At 43.2% G+C, this 12,007-nt stretch overlaps 1 protein-coding gene across 2 annotated transcripts in view; it reads right to left on the bottom strand.

Moving 5' to 3' along the window:
- Positions 1-10,111: 10,111 nt before the first annotated feature.
- The window catches only part of TCF20 (transcription factor 20), a 175,548-nt gene continuing 173,652 nt past the window's right edge, over positions 10,112-12,007 (bottom strand). For both annotated transcript variants that reach the window (XM_019545230.1, XM_019545231.1), the window contains exon 7: positions 10,112-11,427. Coding sequence is in view for 1 of the 2 variants with exons in the window: in XM_019545231.1 (XP_019400776.1) it covers positions 11,410-11,427 (18 nt within the window). In the remaining variant the exon portion in view is untranslated. The remainder of the gene's footprint in view (positions 11,428-12,007) is intronic.

Genomic DNA, 12,007 nt, shown 5'->3' with positions numbered 1-12,007 from the left:
CTGGTTTAAGATAAACCTGGTTGGATGTAGTATCAGACTTAACTGATTTACGTCCAACCTATTTATGGAACTTCTGTCCCAGATCCTTTCCTGGTTCACATTTAGTCCCCCAGCATCCCAGGATGCTTTGGAGCCCTGGGCTATGCTGTCTGCCCTAGCAGAACAGGGACTGCCTTGCTCCTCCTCTGCTCCTTAGCCTGCTTCCTGCCTACATCTGTCAGCCCATAGGGACAGAAGGCAGGGGAGCAGAATCCCAGACCACTCTAGCCAGGGTCTACACAGCACATGGGGGAGGAAAAGCCCCCATGGTGGGGGCTTTTCAGCCCCTGGCGTCCTCTCTCCCCCTTCCCAGCTGCCGATTGCTTCAGCAGCTTCCACAGGAGAGAGGAAGAAGTCTTCCAGGCTGAGTGCCTGCCTCTGCAGCCCAGCATGGGGGCACCAGAGAACCCTTGTCTTGGGGGGTCTTCCCTCTGACTCAGCCAAGGTCCCCCAGCCCCAGGGAGTAGAGGGAAATTCTTCCCCTCCAGAAGGGCAGAACTGCCTCCGCAAGTCTCAGGCTGCTTCAGGGAATAGAGAGAAATTCCCCGTTCCTCCTCAGCTGGTTTTGCAAGCAAGGCAAAACTAATGTAGGGGAGCAGAGGAATTTCCTTCTGCTTCCTGGGCTATTCCTGAGACTCCAGCAGTTAAAGCAAGGGGTTGGGGAAGGGAAGAATTCCCCTCAGCTCCCTGGGCTGGGAAAACCTGGGCTGGGGTGGGGGGAGGCCCCCAGGGCAGGGGCTCCCCAGTGCCCCCACACTGGGCTGCACAGTCAGGCACCCAGCCCAGAGGACTACTTCTCTCTCCCTCCCTCCTGTAGCAGTTGCTGAACCAATCAGCAGCTGGGAGGGGAGAAATTCCCCTCTGATCCACAGGGCCAGGGAACCCTCCTAAGGGGGAGGCTCCCCCAAAGTGGGCTAGCACCCAGACAGCAGGCTCCTCAACTCCCTGGGGGAGACGGCAGGAGTTTGGAGACATTTGGCTGGACTGGCAATGGCCAGCAGGCTGGGAGATGTGCTCTAGCACTCCCTGCCTACTGGCTTGGGTCAGTGCAGGCCTCCCCTTGCTTTTCTCATCTCTAACAGACATAATTTGAAAAAGCAACCAAGAAAAGATTTTGATGAGTTTGGGAACAGAAAGACCAAAATTGAAGAATTCTGTATCAAGTTTCCTGTGCAGGATCTTCTGGATAACCTCAATGCTCTTAAAGACAAATTATGGGCCAAGGGACCACTGGACAAGTTTTGGTGTAGGCTGAAAAGCTTTTGGAGGACAAAGCCTGAAAACATCAAGGAAGAAAAAATAAAGAGGAGAATTTGAACAGCTTTTCCGAGAAATGAAATCTATCCACAGCAGTACAGATTTAGTCCTCCATTTTGGGAAAAGCTACCTTAGGAGAAGCAAAGTGATACCCTTTGGTGGATACTGTAAGCTTCTGACCTTGAAGAAGTGAAAGAGATCATAAAGGTTCTGCAACATATTGTAAGAAGGTTGGGAAATCGGAGATTGTGCCTCTCAAATGCCTTGTTGCATTCCCTTATTTAAACTTAGTAGACCTGTGCTGAAGAATAAAGGATGCTTTGTAAAGTTTAATGTGAATATAGATACAATGCAAGAGAAACCTAAAGAATGGGACAAGAAGTTTGAAATGAGCATAGATATCACAGAGCAAGAGGAATATAGGAATACTCTCATAAGAGACATAGAAGACTACATGAAAAAAATGTAAAGTGCACAACACTTTAAAAGAGGTTACAGGATCACAGTCACAGAGATCGAAGTGACCTGTTGAATTGCATTATCCAGGTTCTTTTCCATCTTCCTCTTCTATCACATAAGCTCACTTACTTTTTGATTCTGACAATCTGCAACTCTCCTGGCTTTACAAGACAAACAGGAATAATAATCCTCCAAAAAAAGCAGAGTAGTGCACTGTGGCAGAATGCACCGCCCAAAGCTGGAGCCACACCTCCACTGGCAGCTAGGCTCCACATGGCATGATCACTGTTGCTGCAGCCCTGGGAGGCCCCCAGGAAAGACTGCTGGGGCTAGCCCAGTACTGGCCCCAGCCTCTCCTACCCCACCCAGGGTTAACTTGCTGCATGCCAGAGCACATGTGGCATGGGTGTTCCCCAGGGACAATGAGCAGTGGCACAATGTGTGCTACCACTAGTTGTCCCCAGGGGACCAAAGGTCTACATACATCTGGATGCAGCCTATGAAGCTTCCTTTAAAAAAAAAAAGTTAACTGTTATAGAAGTAAAACCAAACAGAAATAAAGGAGATAGGAGTTAGCTCCTTCCCCGTTCTTAAGAATCATTTACTTAATTCTATTAAAAAGACAAGTATATCCTTGAAGAAGTTGTGATTTGACTATGAAAGATTAAAAAAAAACCTGACTATCCAACATCAGATGTAGCAAGCCATAGTTTGCTGTGAAAAGTTTGTGGTTGAATTCCCTTTTTCTTTAAAGCCAAAACAAAAACAGAGGTGTAGTTACTGGAGTGGGATGACCAGCCGACAAAGGTATCTCAGTCCTTCGCCTCTGACAGACTGCCAGAAAAGGTACTAACATTAATCACAGCAATAGGTTTTGCATTGCGGGCAGTGACTTCTGTAGTCCGTTTGCACATAAATCCTGTTTTTCTAGTCCAAACTGTAGTTTATGTTATAAATGCACTTTGTAGCTCACCGTCAGCGACCTTAGAAAGACTGAAAACAGCCCATAATCAACCCATCCAATGTTTAGAAAACCCGGTCACAGCACATCACTTCCGATATAATAAATACTAAAACTAACCTCCACAGGGTGGTGGGTTTTTTTTTTTTTTTTTTTTTTGTTAAGGAGGCCAGTGGCTTGGAGAAATGAAAAAGTTCCTTCTAAGACTCATTTCTTCTACTGTGCCCACAAGAATGGAAGCAATAAAACTCTACACCAGGGGCCAGCAACTTTTTGCCAGCGCAGGCCAGAGCTTGCAACCTGGCCACAAATATTTGCTCTTCTGCCCCTGCCTCCCAAAGCTCCCAAGTCGCCTATACTTACCCACACTGCCAAACTCCAGCTGCTCTGCAGCAAGGATAAGAGCAGGCATGAGAGAGCAGCAGGAAGAGCTGTGGAGGGGGTAGACACCAAGGTGCAGCTGCATGCCACCCACGTACCCATGTGCAGTCAGACCTTCATGGGTCAGATCCAGCCTCTTCATGGGTTGGATCTGGCCCATGAGCCATAAGTTGCCAAGTCCCAGTATACACCATTCCCCTCCTGGTTTCATAAGATATCCTGATTATTTAGTCTTCTCAGCTTGTGAACAGTTTCAGGGCAGAAACTGTGCGCAAGTGTGTGGCTGGTCCAAAGAAGAGAATGGCTGGTGCTTAAAACATTAATTCAAGACCTATTTATAATTCTGCAACACAGTATCTATCTCCTTTAACAAAGCAAGACAAGATAAAATAAAGAGGAGCATTTTAGCTAACATCATGAAATTGGCTGGATTTCTCCCCTTCATAACATTACCCACAACAAAGTAGAGTCAGTCTCTCTGTATAATCATATCATTGAGTGGGCTCTTCCAACACACCTTGCACAGCTGCAGCATTCCCACAACCTTTCAAATCCAAGATTGCCATTGTACATCACATCTTCATTAGCCCATGCAGAGCAGCCTGGCTAAATTCTAAGAGTACACCTATTGAGAGATCTGGGGTAAAACTGAAAAATATTGCCCCTCAAAAATTAAAGGGCATGTCAAGAAGTATTAAACATTGCATACAGTTTGCTTTATAAATCTCTACACTAGAAGGTAACTAAACAGTTATTCAGTAGTGTGATACATACAGTAAAAGTGACACCTCTCCCTCTGCATGGGGACAATGAACCAAGTTTCCTTCTTTACATTTTTCAGATTCAAGTAGAGGTAGAGAAACTGTGAAAGCCTTCAAGACATGTGGTAGGTGGATGGTGTGTGTACTGAAGGGAGAACAAACTCAGGCAGATTCCACTCTTCATTAAGTAGTGTATATTATCAGAGAAATTGCAAGCAACTACTGAATGCAATAAGGCCACCATATGTATGCTGGCATCCCTCCCTCCCTATTAACGAACTCTGAGGCCAAGGGTGAGTGGAGGAATCCAGATGTGTGTTCCACCCATTGTCCACTGTGCAGCTGGAGAAACCCAAGCACACAAAGCCAGTGATACCCTTTTAGATGTCAGAGACCATAGGAAACCCAAGTCTAATACCTCTTTTATGGCCGTGCACACGTGCACAGCAGCACCAGCACCAGCAGTAGATTTGCCCATACCAAGCTGTTTCACCATGGAGAGGTACCAGGCAGGCTGTCACCTTCTAGCTAGCCATTGCCACTCATTTCTTTGCAGGGACTCTCACAGTGATGGTGAGTCTGCCTCCACAGGCTTGGGGCTAGGCCTGCACAGATTTCCAGAAAACTGTTTTGTTTTTGTTTTTTTACCCTAGAGTGTCTGCTGATGATCATTGCTCATGTTCAGCACCCACTGGTCTACATTTTTCCCCACACTCAGAACTGGTGGTCAACCTTCAGAAGTGTGTTCCACAGCAGGCCATCCTTGGTCACTGTTAGGAGAGCCTTGTTTTCTGGTACTTCACTGGCATCAGGTAGGTGGAACAGAAGCAGTAAGTACTGGGCAAAGGGTACAGGCAGAAATAACAATTTAAATATTTCTGAGGTTAATGGATTTGGAAATATTTTTTAAAAAGATAGTGTTCGTGCCACTAGACATATGCATAGCCTGTCACAACCCTGTCTGAAAAGCTTTAAAAATAATTGTTGTAGTTGCATGCAGCTGGGCATGCTCCAGCCAGGGGACACTACAGGAGGCTGCAGCAACACGTGGCTCCACTCCTCCACCAGCCCCTCCGAACAGGTTAGCAGCTGGACAGCCTGGCTGTCCAGCCTGCTCTTGCTCCTTCCCCTGTGGAGTCAATGGGATAAAGACAGGGAACAAAGCACGGTAGGATTCTGGAGAATTTTTCAGTCCTCTCTCCCAATGCACATGAAGTGAAATGGTTCAAAATAGCACCCGATTTAAAGCGGTATCATTTTGGATGTATCATCTGCCACTTTTTAAATGTTTCAATTGTTACTTCTGCCCACAACTACAGCAATCCATCTCTGCCCATTGGTGCTGGTCCTGCTGCCTTATGAACTATATCTGCTCACTCATACTGGTGAGGATTTGCAAGAAACTGCATACCTCACAATGGAAAGCGAAATCCATCAGCAATTTGGTATTGACTGGTTAATAGTAAGTTAAGGCCTCAAGCTGGCACATGACTTAGCAGGTTGCAAATGAAATGCTTCTCTCAGTGAAAGAAAGCAGCAAAAAAAGATACCCAGCGATTATTGGGTGTCCATTGAAAATATCTGGCTATGCCCCTCCAAAATTCTCACACTGCTCTTCTGCAATTATCCTACATTACAGTGGTGGAAGGCAGGGAAGCAAAGGATACTGGGATACCAGCCTTCACTACTGACACACCCTGTGGCAAACCACCTTGCACAAGAAATCAAATTGGCAACAACTGAGTACAGCCTCTTTTGTGAGGAGCTGTCACAATGCAACTGGATCCTACTTTATATCCCCATCATGGCTTACCTGTATATTCCATATTGCAGTGATGTCCTTCTTCAATTTGTCCATATAGCCTGCAGAATTTCTACATAGAAATTTGGATCATCTGGACTTTGCTCCTTTTCTGAAACAGCACAAGAGGTTTACTGGGACCCTCCATCCCATGATCAGCATGAAGTGCTTAGACTTTTGTTGAATAAGCTATGCTCTTTCAAATCCTTTGAGTTCTTGGGCCAGTGTAGTCTTTGCTAACCTTTGTATCTAATCAAAAAGGGAGTTTATAACACGGATAGGATAAAGACTGCAGGGGTAAGCCCCCTCCTCCCTTCTCCAGGGATTAAGGAAACGGTTTCCTTTTTCCTCCCAGTTTAGGCAATTATTTTGCTACCTTGGCAAACTGATAATCAAACTTTCTATAGATAGAGCAGACCCCAAAAGGTACATGGTACAAATATTAGCATCAGAGAGATGGTCAGTTCAGTACCGGCTCAGTTTTCTGTCAGTGGAAATGCCCTCACCGATTCTGTGCTCAAAGTACGGGAACTCTGAGTTCTTTGGGACCGGTTTCAAACTGGCACTCTTTTGCTTATTCAGATGCATTTGTAAATGTATCAGCTCCCACTCAGAGGTTTCAGCCACACATTAGGATTTAATCCAGAGACACAGGTGGAAAGGGTCTTGCTGTAAGTCTCTCATCATAAGGTAACATTACAGAAGCCATTACAGCCAGAAACCATTACTTTAAATCATACAGCACTTGCCCTGCTGCAAAGCCAGTCATACAGTTTTTCAGATCCAATTCCACCTGCCAACAGCTATTTTCAAGCACAGAAAATAGATTTAAAACACTTGTTTCAGTTTCCCTGTTACTAAAAAGAGGACAATGATACTTACATCCTTTGTAAGCTCTGAGATTGCCTGATATATACTATATTTTGAGTTTGGTATTACTACCTCAGTCAGGAGCTCATCTATTCAGGGTGACTAAAAAGCATTCAAGTTACACTGTTTAGTATTCCCACAGTCCATATAAAATCCAATGCTCCCATCTTTCTTCTTAAATCAGAAAGATAGGCAAGGTGAGAGGGCTGGTTCAGTTATGCCTTCCTGATACATTTTGACAAAACCTTGTAAAGACCTTCCACTTTGAAATCAACTGGTGACGTCCCTGCTTCATGAGTTGGCTCTACAGTGTCAGTCTTGAGCTATACCAGGTGCCATGCCTCTCATTTTCAGCCTTCTATATATCTGAGTTCCACCAGCATATGTATGCTCGACAGGGATGTGAAAAGATCATATTCTCCTCTAGGTGACATAGCTCTCTGATAGTAAAACCCCTGCTGCTGATACAACTCTGCTGGATGCAGGGAAGGTGAAGGTGCTCTTCTTCCACAGCTCTGCAGCCCATAGCATAGACAACCCTGTTATTGGGTGAGTAAAGCAACTCTCAGTTCCTTAGCAGAGAGGTTCCTCAGACCTTCTTACTGCTCCCTGTCTAAAACATCCAGCATTGCACTGCACCAATTCTAGTAAAAGATTCTGGAAGATCAACTTTGCTCATGCCAATTTATCTGGTTCACACGTTGCCACTTTGGTTCCCCCATCTCCCTCTTGAATAAACAGTAGAGAGAGTAAACAAAAAGAAATATTAAGTCACTGATCAGGAAACTTTCTGCTTGGGACTGAGCAGAAATAACTCAAATTCTACCCCGTTGGTCCTGTCCCCCATTGAACAGTCTCAGCCATACTGTTACAGCTCCTCACAAAAGGAAACTTTTTTTCTTTCTTTTTTTAACAAACTGACCACCTGCAAAATATGAGCCACACCTGCAAAAGGCATTTTCTAGATGGTATTTCTATTTTTCCTGGCATCACTTTCACAAATATTAGCCACAAGAAAATCCAGACCAATAATGAACTCATCCATCCTCCATGATCCAGAATACTTGATCCAGTTCTAGAGATCCATGCTTAAACCCAACTCTCCCGATTTTTTGATCGATTTTTGACTGGGAACCACACATCTCTCTTCTACAGTAATTAGGTGGTTTGATTTTATACATCTGTTCCCCCAATATTTAATACTTATGGTCTAATAACCACAATCCTTGAAACAGTGCATGGAATTACTGTGTTTAAAGTACTCCTTCATGCATTTAATAATCAATCTCCCATTGCTATTATTCAACTGGCAGATATTCAAATAATCTGTCAGGTTATTTATTTCTGCTAATGATCCTTCCCCACCCTGCCAGTTTGGTGCCAGCAATTTTCATGAACTGGGTAAGGATAGGACTCTTTCTTTCCTTCTTTTTGTACTTAGCTGAGCCCTAGACAGCTTAGTGATCCCTTTGTATCAAGGCTTTTTCACAAATCAGAATAACTCCTTTTTCTTGAATTACATTCAGCAGCACCAGAGATGATCTACTAATTAGATGATAGAGCTCGTTCCCACTTCCCCTTATCTTTGTGTTCATCTCCTCAGCTACTCATTTGGGATATTGTTTACATAAAAGTGAAATGTGTCCCCCAGAAAGATGACATTAGATCACTCCTCTCTGGGCCTTTACAAGGTGTTTTAGAGGATGCATCTTATCCAAGGTACTTTGGCTTATTTCCTCACCCAAGCTGCTGGCTTCAAAGTAGTCTGCAGTTCTCCACTTCAGTAAGTCCTTGCTGCAGCTCATTTCTGCTAAACAAGTTTCAAATTGACCAAAGCTTTCCAGTTCTTTGAAACAGCTTTGGTCCTCAGCATCAAGCAGCATCAGCAATTCTTCCATCAGTGCTGGCCCAGTGAGTTGAATAGATTTTGAAACCCATGTACAAAATGTTTGACGCTTTGCATGTTCTTATCCAGTTGCATTTTTATTTCGAACTGTGGCAAGACAATCTGAGTCCTTCACAATAAGTCATGTGGCTGTTCTAATTCCTTCTGGCTTGCCATTAGTGATTTTGGGATAGCTTCATGTTCTTTGAATACCTCACTGATTATGAGAATTATTAAGCTTTCAACTTCTCTCCTAGCAAACTCAACCCTCTGAAAACAGCATTGATACTTGGCCAACTGATGACTGAGAAATATATGTAATGGAGTTATGACTGCAATCATTTATTTACACATGAACATACTACTACAAAGGGCCTCCTGGCCCACAGAATCCAGTCCCCCACATTCGCAGGCTATTATTTACCCAGGGAATCTCTAAAATTGCCATCCTCGCGCACAACTACAAGGCACAATACCCAAAAACACCAAGAATATGCCAGAAGTAAAAGCAGGGGAGACAAGGGCACTGCCAATGTAATTAGAGGAAAACAACTGGTTAACATCTAAGTCCTGTGCATCTTTAACCAAGGTGACTGAGCACACAGGCAGCTCTAGAATCCACAGCTCAGTCGCCATGAACAGGCCACAGGAACGGCTGCCTGGGATGCTATCCTTTCAGGTCTCCCACCAGCCTTCCAACTACCACAGAACGTTTCCCTCCTGGTCAAATAAAAAGCAGAGGATCAGTCCCAGGAGATTCATCACACTGTTCTCTGCTGGTCTAGTACAGCACAGCAGATTCATTACAAATATTACTGATATATGCCAATAAGCATCTCATTGCTTCAAGTCATGTACAGTAAATCAGATGACAGAAGAAGCCAATCTTATTCAATATGAAAGAAATCATCAACTTAATCACACCAACTATAGTGACAATGATTTGTTCCAACTACACCACCAATTAAACATTTCTCAGCACCAGTTCAGAGGGACATGTTAGTGACAAAAATTGTCACTACAGGTCTACTTTCTAGCACAGAAAGACAATCTGACTTCAGAACCTGCTACTGGGAAAGAAGCAAGCAAAGAATGGCAAGAACACCCTTTGTTTTTAAATATGTATGAGAGGTAGCAATATCTAGGAAAACAAACAACATTGATAAATAGCTCTGAGTTTGAAAAATTATCTTTTTTTCCAATTTAAATACAGGTCTGAAAACATTACATGTTTATGTGCTGAATGCTCCAAAACCCAAGCAGCAGAACAGGCATTCAGTACTTAATTTTTAAAAGCCTTCCATTCCTACCCCATCCAAGCCTTGTTCCAGATTTCAAGTCAATCTAGCTAGTTCCTTCTCTAAAAATACTTCCTAGCAAGTAGCGCACTGTGTGAAATTGCTAGAACATGATAACAACCTAGGGATGAACAGTCAGGTATGATGTGCAGTAATACTGCTGCAAGTGACCTGTAAGTTCAGCCAGTCAAATGGCCCTCCTGGCTATGTCCCTTGCACCATATAAATCTTACGTTTTTATAAATAGAAGCTTTTACGGGGTGCCACGCCTTGCACCTGTTCAGCAGGTTAAGAAAATCCCATCATTGAAGGATATCATAAAGTAAATAATGCATAAAGTGGCAGTTATAGTCTCCTCTTCCATTTGGGCAGAATAAGTTTGCACAAAGCAAAAGGAAACAAGGTTAAAATGAAGTTTATTAGTTTTTTTGTTTTTTTAAGCTTTTTTTTTTTTATATAAAACTGTTTGTGAAACAGCTATTTTATTCCCATGGCAGAGTGACCCCTGAAAGATGCACTAACCCCTTTCTTAAGGCCTTAACAAGAGAAATTTTTGTTTGTTTTTAAAACTCAAATGTTTAAAAATTACACAATTTACAAAAAACCCCCAAAGTAACCATAGAGTGTAGGCTGTTAAACTGACATTCCCCCTTCCTTCCTTTGAAAAAAGCAAAACAAAACAAAAACAAAGAAGAAGGGCTAACTGGAGTTTCCTGAACAGTTTACACACACATGGATTCCACCAACATTCAGACTTCCTGTGCAGTTCCCCAACTTGGCAGACAAACCAGTATCTTCCTCTAGCCTGCCTTCAAAACAGAAGGCAGCTTCTTGGAATGATTTGGGGGTGTACATCATTGCCAGAAATGGCAGAAGTTCCCATCCCACCATTTGGTGAAGATGTTTCCAGATGAAAAAGGTATAAGCGTGTGTGTACTTTAGCTAGCAGCAGCTACCTCTTACTTCACAAGTCACATGACCTAGGAGTCTTCAGATATTCTTCAGGCTTCCACTGTTAATAAAAAATAAATAGTGTTTCTTGAAAAGAAGAAGAAAAAAAAAAAATCATAACCTCCTGTCCCGCAGATACCAGCATCCCATTGCCTGCAGCCATCCAGTCCTTCCTCTCACCCCTCTGACAATTTGTCACGATGCTGTTTTCTTTAAACCTTGAACTCTTCTTCTGGAAACTGTTGGGAGGTGGTGAGCGGAAGGAGACTAATTGGTTAGGGGAGCTCCTACCTCCACTTCCTTAACAACTAAATGTGAAGCTTCAGGAGCATTTTGGACTTAACATTTTCTGAGAGTTAGAAGACATTTTGAATTTATCTGGGTTTTCACAATGTAATCAAAAGCATAAAAAGGGATAGCGCACCTTTCATTTAAAACAAAGTCTTTCAAGACTAAAAAATAGATCTTTATATATATATATTTATATATATATATATATATTTATCCCTCCCTCTTTAATTCCCCCCACCTGTTTCCTCTTTTCCCTCCCCTCCCCACTGTCACTATGGAGATTGTGTCCATGGAAACAGCTGGTTCAGACTCCTTGGTCATATTCTGTGATGTCATCAGTTTTGAGTGTGATGTACGAATTTATGAAGGAAGTGCTGGCATTGGCAGGCACATCAAGAGGGGGCATGGCTGCACAGCGGGAGAGAATCCATTCAGTCACGAATGTCCACTGCCCTTTATCTCAACAGCCTAACCTGCAAAGCAAACAAAAACAGCAATATTAGAACAATTACAGTTACCCCTACAACTGATCAAGCTTGCCACCAGGACTTCTGAGAAGCTTACTCAATAACTTGTCCTGGCAGTAATACCAGAAGGTCAAACCTAGTCAAGATGAGATAAATAGGAGCATGATGGTGCATATTTCTTTTTAAAAAAAAAAAAAAAAAGGTATATGGTAAAAGGTATCAATACATTAACAACCCCTCCCCACCAAACAAAAAAACAAAACTGAATTATATTTAGCTACAGAGGTGGTACAGCATGAAAACAGCAACATAAACTCCTCTCCTCCACCTCAAAGTTAGAGGCCTAATAAGAGAGAACTGCTTTCTCCACACTCCAGTAAGTTCTTAGTAGAGGTGCGCTGATATACTGGTCCATATCAGATCAGCACCAATAAAGGGAAAATTGACATGGTCAGCAACCAGCTTTTTTTGGCTGGTATAGCCAACAATTTTTACTGATAAATGCTGCATGCGCGCGTACAGCCACAGCATGCACACAACCAGGAAAGCAGCTGGGCAGCGTGGAGAGCAGTGTCCTGTGCAAGTC

This window comes from Crocodylus porosus, unplaced genomic scaffold (genome assembly GCF_001723895.1).
Source record: "Crocodylus porosus isolate Cpor-Errol unplaced genomic scaffold, CroPor_comp1, whole genome shotgun sequence".
In the NCBI taxonomy this organism is placed as follows: domain Eukaryota; kingdom Metazoa; phylum Chordata; order Crocodylia; family Crocodylidae; genus Crocodylus; species Crocodylus porosus.
This window is presented reverse-complemented; position numbering and strand designations above follow the sequence as displayed.